The 24924-nt window shown below is 43.7% G+C and overlaps 2 protein-coding genes across 3 annotated transcripts; both read right to left on the reverse strand.

Moving 5' to 3' along the window:
• Positions 1-389: 389 nt before the first annotated feature.
• Positions 390-5840, reverse strand: lmx1a (LIM homeobox transcription factor 1, alpha). Its single transcript, XM_088394035.1, has 8 exons — positions 5584-5840; positions 4548-4728; positions 1833-2053; positions 1541-1719; positions 1342-1419; positions 1034-1118; positions 796-969; positions 390-737 (listed from the first exon to the last, which is right to left on the reverse strand). The coding sequence occupies exons 2-8, from the start codon at positions 4724-4726 to the stop codon at positions 616-618; spliced, it is 1038 nt and encodes a 345-aa protein (XP_088250161.1). The 5' UTR covers positions 4727-4728; positions 5584-5840; the 3' UTR covers positions 390-615.
• A 306-nt stretch (positions 5841-6146) lies between these two features.
• On the reverse strand, positions 6147-22929 carry rxrgb (retinoid X receptor, gamma b). 2 transcript variants are annotated; one of them, XM_088394247.1, is made up of 11 exons: positions 22718-22929; positions 17451-17622; positions 12173-12393; positions 9871-10015; positions 9610-9789; positions 8945-9105; positions 8255-8384; positions 7474-7606; positions 7303-7394; positions 6840-6945; positions 6147-6663 (listed from the first exon to the last, which is right to left on the reverse strand). In XM_088394247.1, the coding sequence occupies exons 2-11, from the start codon at positions 17515-17517 to the stop codon at positions 6516-6518; spliced, it is 1383 nt and encodes a 460-aa protein (XP_088250373.1). In that variant the 5' UTR covers positions 17518-17622; positions 22718-22929; the 3' UTR covers positions 6147-6515. The 2 variants fall into 2 exon arrangements, with proteins under 2 accessions (XP_088250373.1, XP_088250374.1); XM_088394248.1 differs by lacking the exon at positions 17451-17622 and having other exon boundaries at positions 22718-22928.
• Between the last annotated feature and the right edge of the window lie 1995 nt (positions 22930-24924).

Below are 24924 nucleotides of genomic sequence, written 5' to 3' on the forward strand. Positions count from 1 at the left end.
ACGCCGGGAGCGCACGTAGACACAAAAGAGGGGCCCCACTGCACACTCTACTGCACACTTGTTTGGCTCTCTTGGCAGAAGCACAGCACGCTGACAGACACTTAGATTGTTCCTGACCATTGACTTGCGCTCTCTGATCGCCGAGGTCTCGTTTCATAGCGGGGGAAACACGAGACGGGTTCCAGGAGAGGGTTCACGGCGAGGGCAAGGAAGCCAGGGGTCTTCGTATCTCCCGGGTCACGGGGAATTGGACGGGGAATGGTAGGCCAGGGTAGGACAGAAAAAGGCTGGACTGGATTGGGTGGGACAGGACAGGACAAGAAAGTTGTAAAGTTGGAGTCTGACCAGAAAATGGCGTCCTTCAGTTTCACTGTAATCTGCACGTCCCACACTATGCCCCAGCCATTATTTATTGAACATTTAAAAATGAGCACAAGAATAAATACACATTCAAAAAGTCCTTCGCATCCATTGTAATCTCGTAATGAGGCGTTCAAGCATTCTCGAGAGGGCGGATGGTCAAAATGTCCGACAGAGCTGAGGTCCACACATTTGCGCACCTGTTTGTCTTCTGCCCCGTTTTCTGCTGAGTCCGGACACGATGAAGATCGTCCCTCAGGAGGTGAAGTAAGAGTCCTGCATGGAGTAGAGGCAGTCGATGGGGGAGAGGAGGGACGAGGTGTCCACCAAAGACAAGCAGTCGCCGTCCACCACGTCGCCGTATATCGCATTCAAACCTGGATGAGAAAACACTTTTTAATTTGAAGAGCAGAAATTGGGAGTCCTGATTTTTACCGTAGGGGTGCATGTGATCTCCTGGCATCTGAGGAGGGGTCAGGCCTTGTCCGAAGGGGTCCATGTCAAAGTCCTGCTGATCCACCCTTGTGAATCCCATCTGCTGCTGCTGGATGTGAGAGTAGGAAGAGCCCAGATGTTCCAGCTGGGATGTAGACACGCCATTGGGGGGCGCTGTGGAGCAACGGGGAGATTTCACAATGGAGAAATTTGCAATTTGTCAGTCGCTGCGGAATACCTTTGTGATGTGATGGTTCTTCTTGCTCCTCCTGAGTCGGCAGCTCATGTTCTTGCTGCTGTTGCCTCCTGGCCAGTTTCTTCATCTAAATAAAAAAAAAGAAGTATTTATTCGATGATAAAGACATCTTTCAGTGCTTTAGGAGTGAACCACACGAGTCCACTTTGTGAGGAAATATGAAGTTTCATCGCCATGCGCTGACATGTCATCGGGTTCCTCTATGGGGAGATAATCGGGCTGATTTCACCTTTGGCAGACGGCACCGTGCCGAAAGAGATTTTCTTATTTAGTGTGTGTGTGTGTGTTACCTTGGCTCTTTGGTTCTGGAACCAGACTTGCACAACCCGGACAGTAAGGCCAGTGTCTGCTGCCAAGGTCTCCCGTACCTTTAATTTCATAAAATAATGATTTTAAAAGGAGAGGGAAAAACAACTCAAGTCGTGTCAAGGTTATACAAGGTGGAGCAAAAGTCCAACTTTTAAACAAACGGAAGAATCGGGATTTTACCTTTCGACACGGCTTGGATGAAACCTCAAAGGAAGCTTTGAAGAGTCGTCTTTGCTGGGTGGTCAAAATTGTGCGAGGTCTTTTAGGACGTTTACTTTCTTGCTCGTTGGATCGGACTCGTCTGCTTGTGACCTTCCTTGAGTTGTCTTCCACCACCTCCTCTTCCACGTCACTTTTATCTAAATAAATATTCAAGCATTCCATTATGGAGTCCTTGAAAAAAGTAGCGATCCTGGAAGGGGTTCCTTGAAGAACCTCACTGAACATCTGAAAGACAATCATGAGCTCCCACCTGTGTCAGATGAAGTCGGGCTGGCCACCCGCTGGTGGTAGTCTTCCCTGGCGCACACAAGCCGGCCCTCCCTGACGACGCAGAGATCTCCGGTCCTCAGCGGGGCGGAGCACACGCTGCAGGTGAAGCAGCGAAGGTGGAAGACGACGGGCCCGGCGCGCAGCACCAGCTCCGAGGGGGAGATGTTCTCGGCACAGCCCCCGCAGCGCACCGCAAACAGCCTGGCGAGACGGAAAGAAACGTGACAAAGCAGTTTATAATTAAATACAATTAAATAGAATTAAACTCCCCTTAGCTCTTCTGTACGGCACTGATATTAGTTGTTCTTCGCAGAAGATGAAGAAAATTGTCTGGCTACATGTTTTGCTGCACCATTTGTATCCAATACACTGCTTAAAGTATTAGAGCACTGGAGCATGGACTGTATTTAGCGTTAGCATTAAGCTAACGTATTGAAAAACTAAGATAGGTGGTTGTTTTGAACACAAGTGATGTAATTGTTTGTTTTGATTGTAAACTTTAAGTGGAGTGGCTTATCATGGGATCACTTTGGTCTTAACACAAACACAGTTCAGCAAATAAGTTCCCAGGGAATGTTGCTGAGTTGTCTGTCACTCGGAAAGCCTCCCAGCCTCTAACCGTCTCACTGACTTGATCCCCAGTTCCTCCTCCATCTCCTCCTCCCACTCCAGCCGCTCAGACGCATACCCCCAGCATGACGGGTGTGCATCTTAGCGCCTGGCAACCAGGAGCGGCCTGGGCTTAGCCACACCGTGACACGGTTGCCGTGGCTCCGGCTGCCATGTCGGCGGCCGGGCCCCCGGGGAGCGTCCAGAAAAGGCTCACGGCGGGCCATGGCTCCAGGCGGAGGGGGGGAATCAGAAATCCCGGCGGGAGAGACTGGGCCGCCGGTCCTTGGAATTATCCGTGGAATTATCCCCGAGTCTGCTCAACCAGGGCGGGACAAAGACAGAGCCGCCCCCCTCCCTCCCCAAACACTCAAGCAGCGGGGCTATTGTCCCGCGGCTGGCACCGACCCATCTTGGGGCTGTCATGCCAGATGATGCGTCATCATTCTGGAGTGGACATGAGAAACTGACAGCTCTTTACACTTCACTGTAAAGTCCTTTCACATATTGCGCTGGTGGTCTCGAACGTAACCACAATGGGGTACAATTTTGGGACAATTTGTTTGATGGCGGGCTTTCCCTTTGTAAAATACATAAATAATAAATATAATATAATAAATAATATATATTCATTTATATCACGATTTTCAACAAGCAAAGGTGCCGCTACATCCTTGTCAGAAGGTCGACATCCTTTTACATTCCTCTGACTCTTGCTGAGCGGTTGCCGGGGGAAACAATGAAGCCTCCTCAGGGTCAAGTAAGGTCCCATGTGGGTCGTCTGCCCCGAGGCCGCGGTGGCGTGCACTTTAATTTGGTCGGCACGCCGCTCGCTCGCATTCCTGAACGTTGGGGATCAATGAAGTCGGCTGAAAAAATGCTTGGAATGTTTCTATGACGCGACGACGCAATTAACATACTCAAATTGGATATGGTGGAAGACAAGACTTATAAAACTGGTCCAATGAGAGCCAATGCTGGTTATTTATACCCAGCATTTAAATTACCGACATTTTCCAAGAAAAAAAGTGACTACAGTCACACTTTGATTAATTATCTAGCCAAAGGAAAATTTAAAAAATTTAGCTAAAAAGCCCCAAAAAGTTTTATATCGATTACCATGCACACAAGCTGCAATGGTGCCCATGCAAAAAACACGAGCTTAGATTGGTGCGCTCTAGTGGACACGTACAGAAGCGGATCCGGTTTCTGGATCAGGTGAAGCAGGACTCTGTGTTTGTCAGATACAGATCTTGAGGGTCAAGGACACTGCCAGTCATGTGACCGATATGACCGGCGTGCCATCCAAGCTCAATGTGCTGAGGCCAAAATTAATCCTTGCCATTGTTTTTGCATTTGATTTCTGTGATATAAAATAAATACTAAGTCTGCGGGCGAGGTAAGAGGCGTGGTGGAGGGGTCAGTATACGTGGACGGGAGACTTGAAATCTCAGAGGCGGAGCTTTGGCAGCAGGACTCCCGCTAATTGGTCAGGTCAGATATTTCACGGTTGGCTGGGTGTCGTCCCATAGCGTCACACAGGGGCCGCGGCGAGAGCGGCCTTCCAGATGCCACGACGCTTCCGATGCCAGAAGCTCGTGACGGTCGCTGTCCGCCAAAATAAGTTAATGTAAGAATATGACATTCGCTAGGTGGCTCAGTTGGATGAGGAGAAGGTGATTAGGAAGGAGTAAGAAGATAGGTGATGGGAGGTTCGGATGGAGAGAGGGAGGGAGGGAGGGGGTTACCTCTTTACCATATGTTGGCCCCCAGCTTGTCATTACCGGGCCAATGGACCTTGCGATTTTAACACATTTTGACAACGTGCCATTTGAGCTCCACTCCTGCTTGTTTGTGTGTGTGTGTTTGTATCACACCTCTTACCCTCAGTCACCTTGTTCAAGTTTTGTAGAGGTCAATTTGAAAAAAAAAAAAGACGCACAAAGTTTTCACATGGAAACACATGTAAGTCAAAATGTCCTGAGAATCACACAATTTCCTGTAATGCAATATTTACAGTCACCTGTGCATTATGATTATATTTTGGTGAGTGTGTCCTACACGTAAAATGATCGGAGTCACTTACTTAGCATAGTCCCGTTTGCAGTAGAGTCGCTTCTCCCGCACGAAGCACGAGTCCCGCAGCGCGTCCCCGCACGCCGAGCAGCGCGCACACGCCTCATGCCGGAGGCCACCCGCCACCCGCAGCAGGAACTTGTCCGAGATGGGCCTGCGGCAGCCCGCGCACACCGGCCTGCGCTGCATGTCTGCGAGGCAACACGCACGGAATTATATACTGGAAATCAACCGACGTGGATCATGCGTATGAGCTTGATGCACGCCACGTGACACGATTTTTGATTATCAAATGAAAAATTAACATTGGGAAAGAAATTACACGCAAATGGTTAATTCCAATATCGTAATGTTATTATTCTATATCTTATTTTCACTCACTTATTTATTACATTCTCATTCATTTAAAAAGTGCAGTTGTTGAATTATAGGTTGATACATAATTGACAGATGAATGAACTCATGGAGTTTTTATACAGTTTACAATACTTACGCAAATCCTATGAACATTTTTTTGGTAACAATTGTGTGCGTTATTTTCTTTTTGAAAACATTTCTTTATATAAAGAGTAAACAATATTTTTTGAAATACATAAAATATTCCTAGCAGAAAGTATTATGCAAATAAAATTAATCATTCAGACTCACATTTTACGTAGGTCGTTTTTCTGTGATGATTTTATTTAATACAGGTTGTATTATTTTAAATTATAAAACGGTCATTTCATTCAAATGAAACAGTTTCTCAGTCAAATATTAACATATTTAATATACGTATAAACTTTGAGAAACCTTTAGATCCATTTTAGAAATACAGTATGTATTAATATTTGATCTTATAAAACATGCATATATATTATTATATGCATTTGTAGAACGTGTATTTTCAACAGTTCTTCCAATTTAAACAAATATTTGCCAAATATACTCAACAGTTACCCGACACACATTGAAATTAATTTCTTGCAACCATTCTTTGCACGTGAACATTTTCATCAATCACAAGATTTAGTGATTTGAATATGTACAGGATGTGATGTCCATACCTTTTGAAAGTGAGCTTGCAAAAATGCTGATCGTGGTATTGCGGGTCCACTCAGAGCATCTCCAAGTGGATGGATGTGCAGGTGGCGTTTAATAGTTAAGTGCCCAAAAGTTTCTCCTCCTTGGAAATTCTTCTTGTCGTTCCCACTCTTTGGACTTTCTATCAAGTATTCTGACAGCAGGGAGAGATAAAGAGAAAGGCAGAGAGAAAGAGAGCGAGAGAGAGAGAGACTTGCACCACGTGCACACACACGCACAAACATACACCGTTTGACCCCGCCCCCCCTTAATATCCCCAAAATAACTTACCTTTTATTTCTTCACAAAAAACAAAATTTAAAATTTCATTTGAAAATGATCCAAAAATGTCCTATGTTACGGATAGAGGAACGTAATCAAACCAGATAAAGCTATGATTTCAGACTGTTCCTGAAGGCAACAATAATAAAATTAGCTCTACAGCCTCATCTAGTGGTCAAGAATGGAACTAATTTTAAAACGTAGACATGCCACCAATTTATATTTAGTGCATCCACAGGACATATTGTAGACATGACAAAAAGAGTGTTGTGTGTATTTCTTAATAACTTTATTCTGTAAGAATACTCATATGTTTTAAGAAATTCAGTTTTTCTCTTTTTTTACTTAAAATTTTACTTTATACATTTACTCTATGAATAAAATCTGATTCCTTTTCAAATGCACTGGAATTCTTTCGAAACGGACACCTGCAATAATCTATTTACAAAAAAACATGACGCTTGTACTCAGTCCTCACCGCAGCCTTGAAATCCCATTTTGGATTGAATTACACCGTTGTTTTTTTAATTGTTATAAAATATTCAACTTTGCAATTGCAACGTCCTTTCCTCCCTCACTCCATCTTCATATTGCTGATAAGGGCTATTTACAAGAGGGGGATGATTGACTGGGGTCATGTGATCTGATGCGGCGCTTCCAGCATCTCCATGAGGAAGGTGTCGATGGGCGTGTCTCCGATGAGCTTGAAGAAGAAAAGGTGCTCCAAGCACTTGAGGCCGATGGAGCGCAACGCGGGCAGACGCAGCAGCAGCTTGGCGAACCTGAAACACCAGAACAACACACACACACACAACAGTGATGCATTTTATTATGAACACTTAGGTTCATGTATAACAATTCATTAGGATAAAATAATCCCACGAAATCTGATTAAGTAATGCAAATATTTGCTGACGTGAGAGGAAATTTGATAAACATCAGAAATGGTAAATCTCACCTTCCAGGCTGGTCCGGGTATTTGTGTTTAGTGTAAGACTCCAGAGAGGCGTATACTTTTTCCCTCAATGCCTCCACCTCCGTTGGGTTGGACAAACCTTTTGCATCTGAATCAAAAAACCCAACATTAGCAACAGCCATGGTCAATAGCAATTTTGAGTTTTATTATTTATTATTACATTCCTCATATTCTATTTATTTGTTATTATTCTATTCACTAAGAACATTTCAAATGAAAATCTAGTTTCGCACGTTCTCAACTCTTCAGTGATACTCAAAGTGTAGGGCTCCCTCTAGTGGCAGAGGAAAGAAACACTTGTTTTATTGTTTTTATATTTGTATCCACTCAAAAATATCCATTATTTTAATTAAATGTTAGGAATAAATGACAGCAGAATTCCAGATAGCTATTTACGGTTGTATTTACTAAGGACCGGTAAAAAAAAAAAAAAAAAAGCACTGACCTGGGTTGAACAAGACAATGGCTCGCAAGCAGCCTAGCTCCGTTTTATCCATCTGCATATCCTTCATTTTGGACACCAGCTCTGTCAGGACTCTGCAATAATATCAAATTCATGCCCGCCATCAACTAAAGGAATCCATTTTTGGTCTTGATTTTAAGCTTTGGTCCCAACCTGTCAAAGATGGAGCCCACTCCAGCGCTGTGGGCACTGCTTCTATGGACGTGGAGGCCCGTGGCCAGTAAGATTCCATCTTTCACCGTCACCGACCGATGAGAGAAGGACGCGATGAGCAGCTCGTTCCAGCCTGTAAGGAGCAAAAAAATAAATAATTGTGTTTCTCTTTCCATCATATTCCTCTTGCAGGCATATTTCCCACCAGCAGAGGTCAGTGTTTCCTCAGTTGCAAAGGCACTGCTGGGATTTCTGGGCTATTTCTGTCTCACTGCTCCATTTAGCTAAATGGTTAATATGTCAAGTGACAGTTAAGGGACTTAAATAGATGGCCTGCCTGAGGATGACCGACAACCACCATGAGCAGCTTGTCAGTTAAAATCTGACGCACGATATGCACTAAATTAGAGGTTCTCAAATTGGGGTCCCAGGACCACAGAGAGCCAGCCACAAGTTAAAAGTTGGCAAAATAATTTGCAACAAACCATCACTTTTTATAGTTGTAACTGCTAATGGAGAAAGGCGTATCAAAAACATACTCAAAGAAGTTACCCTGCCCCATTTTCTAACTCGGTTAAACATTTTATGATGGTGATGCATCACATGCATTTGACATTCCATGCCTCGCAGCATTTCTAATTCTCTCACACGCTTTTCTCATGACATATAGGTGAGGTGAGGCAGCTTCATCAAAAATATTTGTGGCTTGGAAGCATATAACTCGGGGGAAAAATATCCAACTGCTTTTGCAAAGTGAACGTATATACAGAATGGGACTTACCTGCTCGTAATAGGATGACCTGGTCATCTAAGGGGAGCTCTGAGAAGTGGGGAATCCTCTTGGCCCACTCCACTAACGTGAAGAGCTGCTTGTCTGCCGCTTGGCAGATGTTGGTGACAGGGTCGTTGGTCTACAGGCGGACAAGCAGGGAGGTTGAGCAGGCATTCCAGAACAAAAGTCAAGACAACACAAAAAGTGTGCAACAAAGCCCATTTTAGGATGCTTTCACACAACAGTAACGTTCTCTCGGGAGATTGCGAACGAGGTTTTGGCAAGTGCGAAGTATCTTGGATCACATGGATAGGAATATCACAAGAACTTTTGCTCCAACATGAAGCAATCATTCCTCGGAGCTCATTTGGAAATCGAGACCAAGAGAAACAGGACACGGAATGGAGTGTACCGATTGGACTCTTTGACCCCAGCAAAATTAATATATTCTCACTTTATACCCACTAGCTGGCTAGCTAGCTTGCTGTCATGTAAAATTGATTAGTTTATGCAGTCATTTCAACATACTTTTTTTTGGTCACACATTTACACCGTCATATGCGGCAAATCCCCTACACCATCAGCGACTCCCACTTTTACTTCCTAATACCAATTACTACTTTCTCTTTTGGCGCCACCTTGTGGCATTTGCACAAATGAAACCTTACAGTCGTGGTGGTGACTATGTTGAACGCTTACCGAGTTGCCGGGGCTGCCGTCCGAGTACGTCTCCGTCTTGGGCTCCACCGCCAGCTCAGCGTCTAGGATCTTGTCCACAGGCATCTCCTCATTAAAACTGCTAGTCGACTCCACCTCATTCTCCCCACGCTCTTTCCCACGCTGCCTCTCTTCCTGTACCGCTACAACATAAGCACACACGCACGCACACACGCATACACACACACACCCACACACACACCCACACACATTTATCTTTTTTGCAGTCATTTACATAAGATCCAAAAAATTATTTAAATAAATATCTCTACGGCCTTGGAACCGATGGTTGGGGATGATGTCTGCTGATTCCATTTCGCATGATCAATTTAAATGCGATTGTATACAACTGAACACAGCCACATCTCAGTTTATGGGGGTGTGCACACTTTTGCAATCACATTCTCTGATCTATTTTACTGTTACGTCCCCTGTTAGAATTGTTTTTTTTAATTGAGATGGACAGATTTGGAAAATGTTGACATGATCTTGGTGTGTATCGTATTAAACTAAGATATGAAGAGGTGTGTGTAGACTTTTTATATCCACGAGTAAAAATAATGTAATAATGCAAAATGATGTATTTCATGTGTTACATAATATACATTACACGAGTTTGTTTCATGTTGTTGCTAATAATGATGTACCTTCTCTCTTCATGCCCATGGCCAGGCACTTCTGGTATCGACAATACTGACAGCGGTTTCGCTGGCGCTTGTCGATCAGGCACTCTTTACTGTCTCGACAAGTGTAAGTGAGATCTTTGCGCACGGTCCTCTTGAAGAAGCCTTTGCATCCCTCGCAGCTGTACACGCCGTAGTGTTTCCCTGCGCACGTACGAAAGGAAAGGCGTCACCTTTAGCTGAAGGGAAGGAAGCTTCGTGGGGAGCGTCTGCCCTTGAGGTCACCTGAGGAACGGTCTCCGCAGATGGCGCAGATGTGCTTTGACATCCCCCCAGGGCTCGGGCACTGGTAGTTGATGCTCCCCAGGTTCTGCAGGCCCGGCGGAGGCTTGATGTCCTCCGAGCTGCTCACGCTGTTCATAGAGTTCATCTGAGGAGCACAAACGGAGAGAGGACGGTCGGTCAACTCGAGTCGAAGGACAGGAAGCGGAGGGGGGAAGTAAAAGTGGATGGTGTGAGGTGGTCTTGTGACATGTTCCTGTTTTTGTTGTTTTTCCCCGACTCGTTTTGTCTTCTGCCCACCCCTCCGCCGCACCCTCGCAATTTCATTGTGAAAGTGTGTCACATGCCCGCTCAGTGGGAGAGCTGACTGTTCTCTCCGAGGCTTGTCATGCAGGTTTCTTAATGTTTCGAAGTCTGGGAGAGGCACATGAGGCCAGTCACATGGTCGCTGAGTTGTCGTTCTTAAATAGAGGCAAAAGGAAGCGTGAATTGCTAGCCGAGAGGGTCGACTGAAAAATGTTGAGTAAAGCTTTTGGAAATATTTCTCCAAAATGTAAGCTACTCAGAGAACTCACTTGAGTTTTGCGCCAAATGAATTGAAATAAGAACTGCTTCTCGCTCCAAATGTTTTCTTTATCACGATCTCGTCCTTTGACCCTCTTATGTTGACAAAAGCCGAGCAGGATTTTTTTTTTTGCTGTTTATGTGCAAACATCTGCATCCCAGCTGGAAACATTGACCTACAAATGCCCTCCTGTTCTATATATTTGATGCGTTGTGACATAAAGAACCCACGTCTCCGTCACCTCAGGCTTTTCCTATCACTTATTTACAACGTTCGCTCTCCTCCGACGCTCGCCTAATGGCGGGCTCATCCCCAAACCTCTGCGGTGGTGACCTTCCGACTGAGAGGAACATGCGTCGGATTCTTTCCCGTAAGCAGACACTCGTACTTTTAATGAGCATCCACATCACCCCCGCTTTTAGCAGCTAGTGCTTTTCGCTGCACTCATCCACAGATTTCACTCATAATTAATCTCACCCGTGTTGCCACTCTAAACGGTTTGCTTGCAGACATATACCATAACAACATTCTTCAAGTGTTGGATTATTGATGCATCATCCATTTTTGATACAATATAAAGAAACATACAGCAGAATATGCAGGACTCAGCCGTACAGTTCTCTAACTTCACTCCTATTCGAGAATTAAACTTGAAATATAAAAATAAATAAAGCATGTTTAAAAATTAACATACTGAGCCGGTTAACTGTGAAATCAAACAAGTTGGGATTTGACCTATGGCATGAAGGAAATATAAGATATGTAGAGTGGGACATGTTTGTGGACGTTTAACAATTTTCTGTGGCCATTGAATATCCATTAGCTTGTTGTCATAGTCCATTAAAGGAGACAGGAGAATAGAAGGATAATGGCTTTTTTTTCCATATATGAGGTCATAAAAGCTCCAAAAAAACATATTTCATACATTTAATCCCTAACTACAACATAATATAGTTTTGTTAGCTTGTCTATGACCTTTTACATTGTTTGTTAGCTATTGACCTTATTATGGCAAAGCTATGTGGTTGTTTTAGATACTCTGTGTAATTGTCTTTTTTTTTTTAAACTTTATCTAGAAGTGGCAATAAACCTTTTAAGCCTTTTTTTAAAAAACAATCTGCTGCTAGTTCTGAAGCGAGGAGAGTTCATTGCCACCAAACAGTACTTGCATTCATTTTAGCTCATAATCTGAAGGCCCATATGTATCTTTTGTCCTGAAACATTTCTGACACACCTTATATCCACACACAGTTGTAACCTACATGTACGGGGGGGGGGGGGGTAAAAGTGCTGCGTACATTGAAAGCAAGCATGTATGGAGCATGAAAAACGATTACAAAAGTGCACGAGAGAACCAGACAAAGACTGGCGCCATAGAGGTAAATAGAGCATAAGAAAATACACAATCATAAAGGCTGCTCTTTTTGCCTCTCTCTCTCTCTTGCTCGCTCGCTGGCTCTTTCGTGCAGTAGCTCATTAAAGGGCTAATGGCAGGACTGCGTATAAGTCCGCTCACATGACAACAGACGCAGGGATGACCTCAAGGGCCACAAATCTAAAGGTCAGTCCACGGTGAGCATGAGCTCCAGGAAGGCCCTGGTATGCGAGTCCAACACGCTGGCTCAAGCTACAACCTTCAAACGAATAAAAATAACCAAACCAGTTTGACATGTGAACCATGACATAAAAGGTCTACTCGATTCTATTTCTCGAGATAACATCTAATCACTTTCCCCTCACCTGCGGACTTCCGAGCGGTCCGAAGTTCAAGTTGGGCGTGGACGGCAGAGATGAGGTGATGACGGAGTAAGGTGAGGCCAAGCCATTCATGTGCGAGCCCATGGACGACATGGGCGACGGCAAGTGCCTGGCGGTGCTGATAACCGACGGGTGGCCCACCATGCCGCCCATTGGCGGGGTGTGGGGGTGAGAATGGGCCGTGCTCATTGGCCCGGTAGAATCTGCAAGAAGAAGGTGTGTCCCGTTAGGATGACAATCAAAGTCACGTGCAATAAAAAAATAAATAAATAAATATCCATGAATGAGCGTGAATGGATTACATATAAATCGTAAAAGTGCTGACTCGTGACAGATTTGGACCCTGTGCCAACACGTTGAAGTAAGCTTAGCATCACCCGCTATTTGCTAACATGCGTTGGCGATCAACACATGGCTAAGCAGCATTAATGAATGTGCCGCTAAGTACGACCGTCAAAGGGAGATTTGTAGCTTTTGAAAGAATTTTTCACACATTAACACAACATAAAATAAAGATAACAAAAGAAAAGCAACAAAGAAGTGTATGGAAATCAAAAAAATTTACTGTAATCCTAAACACTAAATTCACAAAAACAGCGTGAGGCCTTGCTGACTTTTGTGCTGACCTTGCTTTGGAATCTATTGATGTGAACTGACAGGCTGGCATTTGCATAGATGACCTACTTAGGAAACGTGTCAGTCAACAGGACCCACCGAGTGTAATTTCATGCATGTGCTGTAGCTTTGAGGCCGTTTGTTGTCACCGACGCGATTCATGTCGAGTATAAAGGTTGCCATGTGGGCTGCACACTCCTTTCAGGGCTGTGACTCAAATCAATTTTTTTTTTTGGGGGGGGTTGAAATGTTACTAATGATGAGGCATGTGGTATAAATGTCATGCGGGTGTGACGGCATGCAATCTTCTTCAAATGACAGTTTTTAAATTCGGATAGAGACCTCCCGTTATCCTCCCCCATCCTCCAATGATTAATAATATGCTCATATTATGCAACAACAATGTTGAAGTGGTCCTCCTTAATTTGATTGATGTCAAACGATTGTGAAATTGAGAAACATGGAATCATCCAAGTGGTCATTCACTCCTGTGCTGGATGCTTAAGAACAGATGTTGCGCAACTTCCTGTTTAGCACAGAAGCTCTGTCCCCTGACTGACCGGCTCCCACATTCTCCGAGTATGCCATAAGTGATGCCCTCAAGGCAAATACTGTATGTATTACTACTTGCCTCTCTGAGATTGAACAGACGCGAACAATGCAACAAAATGTAATTCAGACTTTAATGCAAAAGGATGATGTAATAAACGGGCAGTCCTGTTTTCATTCTACGCCGTGACGCTTGTCTTTATGCAGATGACAAATTCTCACCAGGCCTTGTGAAGATGTATCGTGGTCTATTCTGGAAGTGTAAGAGTGCGAGAAATAGCACAGCGATATCGTGAGCTCTGCCAACAACTTGCCAACACGCTCTCACATCCATCATGTCGACCGCTCCGCAATGTATTTACAGATTTGACCAGTCACTAACTAAAGTTTTAGGTTTGAAGATATGGGAGAGTCGCCTCCAGCAACAGAAGAGTGTGCTGAATAAAAGCAGTCCATCATTTTTTGTCCTCAGTTTCGGAATATGCAGCGATGGTAAGAGAGGGAAAGGAAAAAAAATCTCAGTGGCCACTTTCTTTCTGAGAACATTTTGATGAATTCTCTTGTTGGGTGACTTTTTTTTAATACCAACTTAAATTTAAGGTCTCTGGCAGAAGAGCTAAAAGCTATGTATCCTTAAATGAACTACGTCAAGGTGAAAGTTTAATCTCCTCCATACAAACCAGCGTCTCACTCTCCGCTCGTCATCCACCAGGCATCTCACAAAACGAGCATTATCAGACATTGAAGACATACGCTTATCTTGTGAAACCATCCAGTCTAGATTTGTTCCATTGATTCTTGTCTGATGGACTCGGGCCGAGCCAATATGTCGCTGCGAGGACGCAAGCATCTATTTGAGAGCAAACAGATGAGAGCAGCGAAGGCCACCCGGTGACTGCAAAGCAAAGGTCGACTCTTGCCAAACTCCTGAACCGTGTTCAAAAGAAGTCCAATTTGCGGGCCTCGCTTACACGGATCGAGATCAAATTGTATTTTATTGGAAAGAGATATATCTTAATAAATGGCACATTTACAGAATTAACAAGTTAATTCAATCGTATGTAAAAATGACAACAAAATCAGCCATATCGAATCGAATCGAATCGTAATACCACTGAGTCCAACTGAATCGTTCCAATTTCAAATCGAACTCTCCTCGAATCTTTTTGCCCGCCGTGGATCAAAAAATGTATCAAATTGTTTTATGACCATAAGAAGTGATCATCTTTCAGACAAAATACGATTAACAATTCGATTCTGTGCAATTTGAATCAAAACTGATTTTCAAATTCAAATCTGTTTTTATCACAGCAAATATCCACGACACCCCCCCTCGATGGGAAGATCAACAGGTTGAACAAAACGAAAGTTTCTCCGAATTCCTCACTGTTAATTACACCGCTAAGTGGATGGAGCACTCCACCCATGGTTTAATTCAATAAGCCCGCGGCCGACTAACTAATAATATCTCCTCTCCGTAGTACAGCGTGGGAGAGGGTCGAACCACGCAATGATGGCAACGCATCGAATCCAAAACAACACGTGCCTTTTAATAAAAACCGGATTAGCTCTTACGCAACTTCCATCTGTTCGATACCTGTTGTCTCGGCGACTCGGTTTGTTCACGTCAAACTCGTCTGTCATCGAAGCAAAGGACAGAAAGCAGAAGGAAGCCTAAAGTAATCAGGCAGACAGTCTGCAGAGCTCATTACCTTGGGCGGACATGTAGTGTAATTACCAAGTCTCCGAAACGTGGAGGCCGCTGTGGAAACTACGCAGCTCACCCCCGCCACACGCGCAACATAAACATTCATTTCTTTGCTAAATGAGGTTGATGCCTGATCATTTGTGTCACTAAATCCTCTTATCCCTGGGTAAGTATGTGCAGCTCAGCAGGCCAGCTGTCAAGAAGGTGGGAGGCCGAAGAGGAGGGAGGCAGACAGCGTGAGAGGGACGGACAGATTGATGGATGGCGGGCGGGGGCAACGTCCTGCACGGAATCTGCTTTTTTTTTTTTTTTTTTTCACCCAAAAGCTAACATGATCCTACTGGAACACACATGTAATCTCTCAGTCTGGCCAAGGATGGTCGACCACCAATTGAGAAGCCCCCTGTGGTGCGGAGATCGATAGACATGTTGAACAGATGGATGAATGTTGAGTACAGACAGAACATTTGCTTGATTAGTTCTTTTTTTTTTTTGTGGTATTTTGGGGGATTTAAAATATCTATAAAAAATTTCAGTTAGCTGAAACTTGCTCACTGAATTTACCAGTTTTAAATCAGTCGTCAGATGTTTAATTCATCAAAAAGTCAAACATCGGCATCTGCCCGGCCGATAATTGGTCTATCTCAATTTAAAACGCTCAACGGCAGTAAATTAAAGGATTTAAGTGCACCTTATAAAAAGAAAAATACGATTCTGCCTATTTGACAGCTTCCCTGAGGGTACGCAACTAAAATTTTATATTTTCTGACCAAGCCACCATAAAATAATTCTCCTGGCTATGACAGGAAAAAGGCACATCATTTCTCAACTATACCGTAAAAGAAACGAGTTGGTCCTCAAACCATGCGGCTGTAATAACACAAACAACTTGCACCAGTGAACTCCTTTGACCCCACAATTCTGCCCCGTGGTGAACTCTCGAGTGAACACACAAACTTTCCCTGAAAAGAAGATGAACGACCTCTGCTCTATTTTCAACAAAAGCCAACCCCTTTTCTGTTTCTGTTTAGTGCAATAATGGGAAAATTAAGTAGAAGTCCAACAACTACATAGAAAATCACCCCCCCACCCTCCGACTCCCAAATACACAAAGTAGACAGACTTCAAAGTATTTTTTTTTTTTTACACAGAGGCAGCGAGGATCGATGTGGAGGCCAGGGCTGACAGGACTGAGATAAACACTTGATAAAAAGTTTAAAACACAAACAACGCAAATCAGCTCACTTATGGACTGATCTGCCGAAGCAGTCTGGGAGATGATTTACAAGTCTAGAAAAAAACAACACAATGATACTAAAATAAAATGGAACAATGGGGCAGAGATGCCCGATAATTGTCCGAGTACAGTACGTGGGCAAACGAAGCTCGTGTCAACACCTCCCGACACATCTCTTCAAACACAGGAAGGAGGAGGAGGAAAGCAGAAAAGCAGAGCAAGCGTTGACGGAAGGATGCTGGCTGACGGACAGCAGATGCAAAAAAACGAGGGAAAGCAGGATGGAGCGGGCCAATCGGAAGGGAAACGCGTTGAGAGACAAACAGATAGCCAAGGACGAAGCAACACGTGTTGGGGTAGGGGGAAAGGTTGAGGGGGGGGGGGGGGGTTCCCCTTTGAGGAGAAGGCTTCCCCCGTAATTGAGACCATGAGTAAACATTGGACTGAGACGTCCATTCATTTTCTACCTGACACTTAACCTCACTTGCGGGCGAGCATCTTATTTTAATCAATTCAATATTGATGTATTTCATTATTATAATGCGAAGGTACCGTAAAATCTGTGTATGATTTAGGCCCCGCCCCCAATAATAATTCGCTGGTATCCTTTATTATCACGGTGAATAATACGAACAAAGATTCAAAACATACTAATAAAGTTTTGAGGTACAGATTCAAAATCATTATTATTGTTGTGATTTAAGGTTTTTCAAAGTCATTTTAAAATAATGTTTTCAAAAATTGTGGTAAACTATGAACATTTTTCCCATGTAAAATTAATTTGGGATCTTTTTTTGTAAAAAAAAAGATTCAGCGGATATGAATACAGTATATCTATTATCGTCTTGAAGTTTCCTTCCAGGCTAGATAAAAGCGAACTACAAAATCGAGTTTGTTGTGTAATCCGCAACGGAAAACCCAAAAGCAAAGAAGCAGCAGACATTATTTGTGTTGAGAGTTTCTACCCTGGGAAGATGAGTTTTTTTAAAGAGCGTCCAGGGATTAGAGGTATTACCATAATGCATCCATTAACGAGTCTAACTATGTGTGGGAAAAACCCAGAGCAAAAAAAAAAAGAAATATAAACACTCAAGTGACCCTGATCTGCTTTCTATTATTCCTTCCAAGGACGCAGCGAGTCAACTACTCACAGTGGCCGTAACCCAGCTCCCGCCCGGCTCCACATCCAGCTGCAGGTGATGCCGCAGGTTGCCACATGCCTTCGGTTGCGAGCTGGCAGGACGCCAGTCGCCGTGCGCGGCGTCCGACTTGACTGATGCTGAGCTGACAAACTAAAGATGAGGCGGAAACTCCGGATCCTTGCTACTTTTTAGGAATGGTCAGGAGGAGGAGGAGGCGGAAAGGGGGAGTGGTGCAAGAGCAAAAAAAGAGGTGGAGTCCATCAGTCCAGTTACAAGATTAGGCAGATTATCCTTCCGGGGAGATCAATCCCATAGGAACTCTTTGCTGTCCGACTGATGACACAAATCAGCTTTTGGGACGCCCACTCGTGTTTCTCTATACCTCCGGCGGTGGCTAAAACTGTGCAGGGACACCTGTTAAAGTGCAGGGTGGCGAATGAGGGGGGCATTAAAGTGGGAATGGGGGGAATCACACTTAGAGTATAAGAGGTAGTTTCCAATTACAGCTTCTTAAAAGGGATCAGACATTAATACGTGGAGGACAGCTTCCATAGCCAAAGGCTGTTAAGGCAGGCGCCTTAATGTCCCCCCGACCCCCCCCCCCCAAAAAAAAAAAGATTCGTATGACACCTTATCAGGTGGTTGCGGGGCTTTCCATTAGCCACCAGGTAGCTTCCGTGCTAACAATTTTCCAAAGTTCCACTCGTCTACGCTGGTATGCGTAGGATAGAGGTGAAAATACTCCCTCTAGTGGTATGTGAAAGAATTACAGCTAAGTACAGTTCAGTTGTATTTAACTTGTATAAGTTTTTCAACTTTTTTTTAGGGTGGTACTTGTAACCACTGCCCTGTGGCTTATTTGAAATGTATGAGAAATGAGCTGTGAATTCTGAAAAAAAAGTGACAAGATGAGGCCCTCGGCTTAAGAATTTTCATCTCAGTCTTCTACCTTCCTCCAAACATCTGTAATTCTCTTTGATATCATGAAGAAAAATGTTGTGACATGGTCGGTTGCCCGTGTGCTTGTGGTTATTAATATGCGTGTGTCCTTAGCCTTAGCACAAGCGTTTCTCATGTATAGCATTCCAGGAAGTCAGGAATTGTCTCGTTCGAATACTGGACAGTGGTCAAGTAAACAGAGAGCAAAGCGAAAAGCCAGATGCAAAACACAAGCCCAAAATATACCTTAAAGGCAAAGAAGAACAATGCATGGCAAAGCCTGAGGGAACTTAAATAAACGGCAAAACCCAGGAGGGGAATGCACGTTTAGTCTGAACGTTGGTAAAAGGAAGTAAGGACACGGGAAAAAGTACGGTGGTGCCTTGTGATACGAGTTGAATTTGTTCAAATCATGCTTCCTCATTGCAATCAATGGTAATGCCACTAATCCGTTCGGCATCCCAAAAGAACAACAAAAAGTATTTTTTGATAAGAAACACTGTTGTGTGTATAGTGTTGTATTTTAGAAAAACATACAATAATGACATATTAAATTGAACATTGTTAGCTTCACTTCATTTGTTAGCATTTAGCTAAAAACATTTTAAGGCAAAGTTATATGTTTGTATTGAATACGTGTGTCATGTTCTATAATTCACTTTGCTCGATTTGACGATATACTTCAAATAAACCATTTGAAGCCTCTTTTTTTAAGAATTGTTCAGTTCAACGCTAGCATGTAGCTCTCACATCAAGTTAAAAACTCAAGTATGTCATATCTCAAGGCGCCACCGTCTTTTTACACTGACTATTCTAGAACAAACAGTTCTCAATTTTAGATTTAAGAAGTACTTTGAAAAGTTTGCAAGACACTTATTAATTCTAATCACCAGAGAATACAAGCTGTCCCTCGCAGAAGTGCACAGCTGCTTCTTTAACGCCTCCTGCCATCGTATCAAAAATTCACCTGATGCCCTTCCAGCCTTATAAATAAACATAAGCATGCTAAGCAAAGCCCTGTACATGCACCTTGAGCATCAAATGTCCATACGGCACTTGGATGAGGGCCACCAGCAGTAATCAGATCACCTCGCAGTCTGGCAAAAGAGACGCGAGAAGACCAGCAGGAGACACACAACATTCCAAGATTTAACAAACCCCAGCAGGAGAAACTCAAATCATGTTACGATCAAATATTGTGGCGTATATAAACACAGTGAATTGACGCCAAGAGTTAAATTTGGCGTAGATTTCGACTTTAATAAAAATATTACGATTGGGGATTTTTCGATCCATAAAATGATTATTAAATTCCTATACAGGGGGGAGTTCTAAAACCCACAAGTCAATAGTGCACTCAAAACAAGCAAACACTCAGCGAGCCAGCCGGTGGAAGTTCGAGTTTGTGCGGATTGCATGCAGTTATTGCACAATTAATGAAGACATTTCAAAATGCACCTCACGAGCAAACACCGTTGCAACCTTTCCAAGGTCCTCTTGCTTGATTCAATCTGAAATTAAATCAAGGCTTTGACCTTCTTCGCTAATGACTAATTACTGACAATTAGCCCTGAGAATGACCTCACTGCGCCCCCTTCTTTTCCCTCAACTCTGTTCTCACAATAAGCACATGTGCCCACACACACGCACACACACACAATCCAGTCAAGCAGCCTTTTCCAGCAGCACACAACGACACACACTCAATACTCACGCATGCATTGTGTGCTAATGCATTGGGGCTCAAGTAGCGAGAATCCTTGAGTAAACCTGCCAAGAACCACACCCTCTACCTGTGTGGTTTATTTATCTGTGGGGGGGAGCTAAACTGCGTGCAGGGCTTGGCAGTCAGCGAGCAGGTTTTCAAAATGCACGGCAACGGCCGCATTCTTTCAGTCACATGACGGCGTGGTGGCCGCCGCCGCCGCCGCCGGGTCACAGACGGTGAGCTATACGCTGGCAATGTTTGCAAGTCCGGACTCATAGTGTCGAGTCATTCGCGATTGTTCACATCAAACAGGGCGATTGCTTTCTTCAGCCCGCCCTGAGATTCTTCCTCTTTTAGAGTTCTCCCTTTTCAATGTCACCACTTCTTAAATAAGTTGTCAGCATCAAAGGCAGGAGGGGGGGGCATCCAGGATCACTTCGCCGAATAGCAAATTTTGAAAAAAAATAAAATGCTGAGAAAGAAGCGATGCTGCTTATTCTGCAGAATGAAGCCTACTGGAACAGATCCGTGAGAAAAGGAATAGACCTCTAAGCGATCAGAACACAAGACGCTTTTGTTTCATCCATGCTACACGTGGTGACTTTAAGATTCATTTTGCAATTTCATCATCCGTCCAAGAAACAAATCACATTCATGGCCCTGGTAAAACATCATTCAGACACAAGAAAGATACTTTTTAAGAGGTGATATTAATTCTGCAACCATTTTTAATTACAGGTCTTGTAAGATGAAGTTCCAGATAACTAATCATTCATTTTAAATGATTCTCCTGCTAAAATAACAATAATTTAAATCAGACCAGGGTGTAAAAGACAAGTCTTCAACAACACACAAATCCAGAAAATTGCATTTTAAGCTGAAGATGAAACTAAAAATAATCGGGCCATTTGGGATGCCACAGGGCTGAAATATTCCATATCCGGTCTACTGCTTACAAGTTGTCCCATCCAGATGTCTCTTGCGTCCCCCTTGGGGGCACACCGCTTATGGAAACAATTACCAGCCTCTGTGAGTGGTGTCGAGATTTCAGCGATAGCATACTGACGTTGTTTATGCTCAAAGGCCCATTTTGTGTTATTATTTAATGCCTTGCGATTATATTTTGCTAAACTCACTCTACTTTAAAAACAAAAAAAAGCACTGCGGTAATTGATTGTTGGCTTTCGGATGACAACCGCGAAAGAAAATGCTAGGCCAAAAAAAAAAGTTGAGATGCAAAGTATCCAAAGCGTACCACATTATTTAGTATCATTTTTGCTTGATGGTGTGCGGTGAGATCTTTCGAATATAAATTATGTGCCTTGGCTCAGTAAAAGTTGGCAAACATTCACTCCTTAAATTTCAGAAACTATGCTAAAGAGCTAAAAGTTCTTGCCCGAGAAACGTGTGCAGTAAAATAGCTTTTACAGCCTCATACCTGGCGAGAGTTGAGAGAAACAAGAAAGTATAAAAAAAAAAAATCATGCATAAAGAAAGCATCCAGTTCCATTCCTACAGCTGATTTCTATCAAAGTGTCTATCATTGACTTCTACCAACACATTAGGAAATTTAACATTTGAGTAAATATTTGAGAGAAAAACGCTTCCAGGCCATAAATTTAAAACACCCAAATGAAAAACCTGCCATGTGACATCTTGTTTTTGTGCCGCTGAGTAAACTCGAATGCAAACAGTGCATTAAATAACTGTAGGCGTATTTTCTGAAACCACTTAATTTACATTTAAAAGTCTTGTAATGTACAAAAAATGGCTCATTCGAGTTGTGTGCAAAAGAATCGCTAATTACGAAAAACACATTTGATTGTATTTTCCTTTTCAGTCAATTAGAATTTTTTCTGCCTTGCAAAAGTGACAAGTAAACAAACGTTTATAAGACGAGACACTTTTTTTTTTGCAGCACATGAGCCAGGAGACAACATCACATGATGATGGTGAAAACATACAGAATAAAGTGCGTAATTCAACTTGTTAAATCGGTGTACTGAACAGACAAAAGCCATTGGCCCACTGTGATCCACGTGTTGCCCAACTCCACAGGGCTGTAAAGCTGTCACATAAACAATTCTGCTAATAGAAGGGCAAAGGGGAAAACAAGAAAGCCATCAGCTGGTTCAAGGGCAAAGTCGTCGAGTCAGAGCAGGAGTGAAGCTTTACTTAGCAAAATGACATCACGCTGTCCGTGGGATGGATGCCCTCTAAAATGACCCGCGTTGTATAGGGAGGGGGGGTCTACTGTGGGGGTGCCACTTTGTGCCACAAGTTTGTTTGTGTCAACCATTTCTGCTGTCTGTTTTCTGAAGCCTCTTCTGTGCTCCTCGCAGTAAATTAAATTTCAAACAGTTTACCAGGGTCGTAAATTACATAAGAGCAATTAAAATGCCAACCTCTGACCTTGCCTGACCGCCACGATCACCTGACTTTATTTACAGCACAAAAATAACCGCTACTGGAGCAACCGGGGGCACTAGGACCGAGGCTGCATGTGCTGAAAGCCCCGGAGAGAGGACGCCATAGCCGGGGAGCGCTCCTGCAGAAAACTGCTCTTCCTGTCTGTCTCTCGCTTTCTCCGCGATGGTTTTAAAAGTCGAATACGAGAAGGCGTACTTACTTAAATGCACATACGGATCATGGCTGTCCATAACGGTGTTGTCGTCGAGGTTTCCGAGGTGTCCTACAGCCAGCGGTGCTCGGCATCCCCGCACATTCCTCTCCCGGACCGGACTGAAAAGTGTGCGAGGCGGCTCTAGAGCCCGGGGGGCCCGGCCAGGGAGGAGGAGGAGGGGCCGCTCAAAAAGAGCACTTCTCCCAATGACAGCAGTGGTCCGTATCAAGCTTCAACAAGATCGGGACCCAACGCCTCTGCTGCTGCTCTGGTGGATCGGAGTGTTTCTTTTTCACACACACACACACACACACCCTCTAAAAACTTGCTGGCCTACTTTGCAATTAAATAGAAAAATGCTCCATCAAAGAATACCAAGAATTAAAGAGCTCAAGAGTGTCAGCTGAGAATCCGGGAAGGAAATGTTTACTGGAAGAAGATAGCAAAGTTCAGCAGAACACATGATCTATCTATCTATCTATCTATCTATCTATCTATCTATCTATCTATCTATCTATCTATCTATCTATCTATCTATCTATCTATCTATCTATCTATCTATCTATCTATCTATCTATCTATCTATCTATCTATCTATCTATCTATCTATCTATCTATCTATCTATCTATCTATCTATCTATCCAACTATCTATCAACTCAATTAAAAATATATAAATAATCAGAAAAAAATCAACTATGATGATATGGTTGCACAATCTTTCATAACTGAGTGTGGCTGTGTTCATAAATAACCAATCACATTCAATCTTGTGTTAAATGGGAGTCTGCACCAATCACCACTGAAAATAATCATTTATCTCGTTACACGTGCGTCAACATTGTGCGTGTCTTCAAATTTCATCGGGAAACACATTATTTTCAAATGATTCATGCTCCTGACTATTTGCATATTCAAGATGTTTATTTCAGCCATTCTTATGTTTACCTGTTGCTAGTGTGAGAGTGACTAAGAGTGGGTGGCGCCCCCCCCCTCCCCCTGTGGAGCAGACCCCCTAACCTCCCACACACATATACACACACCCCTCTCTCCACAGAGCGGGGTCACGCAGGGGTGAAGCTCCCGGTACCTCCGAAGGTTATTCAGGAGTCAAGCCGCACTGAGCCATTCACTGACTTGAACCATGCGAGTGCGCCAGACGCTCCGTCAACGCCGGGGCCGCTGACCACTCAGCTGCCCCGCTAATGGGACCGCCACCCCCGGCTCCACCGTCCTTGTAACAGCGACCCATAAAAGAGCTCAGGAGGATGCTAACCAAGATGAATGGCATTTTTTCTCTTCTCGGCTCATTCTGTGCTAATCAGAGCTTTTCATTTGTTATGGCCTCGCGCCAGCCCCTCCGCCGCGGCCTCCATTAGGGCCAAGATAACATATAAATTCATTAAAGTCAAAGAGGGACGTAAAGTGGTCATTTGTCAGACTGTTCTTTGTGTGGCCCTAATGGTGGCACATGGTTCAAGGCATTGAGATGATTGCGGGGGGGGGCTTTTTTGTTGTTGTTACGCCTTCCCTGAAACATTTCGAGTACAAGACGTGGGAGCTGACTGCTGGTAGAATTTTTGCATCTGGTACATAAACAACGGATTTCACCTAAGGCTTAATTGGAATCATTTTGGAGGTTCTCCAGTGCATCCATCAACTTCGGCACACACAAACACACACAACACGGTCAATGAAGCAACCCTATGCACTAATCCCTTTGTATTCACAGAAGCATTCCCACCAAACAATGTCTAATCCCAAACCTGGTGAGCCACCTGCTGCAAGTCAACCAAGCATCACCAAAAAAGCCAACAAATAAAACACAAGCATGTCTAAATAATACACTTCTTCCATCTTTAGCATGGAGGTTGAAGCTGTTGTTGTCGTCACGGGAGAGGGCAACCTCCATCTGCCTGTGCTCTCATTAGCCTAGCTCCATTACATTTTATCAGAGGGGAACCCCCCCCCCCCCCCATCCCACCTCTTGACTTCTTTGACAACCCCTCCTCCCGGTTCCATACATACGCCTGAGATGATAAGTGTTCTACCCTCTTTGTGTCGACCCGCATAAGACAATGCGCCGAGGAGCATCATCCATCTCAAAAGTCATCAATCTGGGACACAAAAGATGAAATGTAGTCTGATTTTTTTTTTCCCCACAAAGGTTTTTCTTCTTTTCCCTGACACAGCAGTTCCCCGAAATTATTTTCC

This window comes from Syngnathus floridae, chromosome 13 (assembly GCF_059516105.1).
Source record: "Syngnathus floridae isolate MCC-2025c chromosome 13, RoL_Sflo_1.0, whole genome shotgun sequence".
In the NCBI taxonomy this organism is placed as follows: Eukaryota; Metazoa; Chordata; class Actinopteri; order Syngnathiformes; family Syngnathidae; genus Syngnathus; species Syngnathus floridae.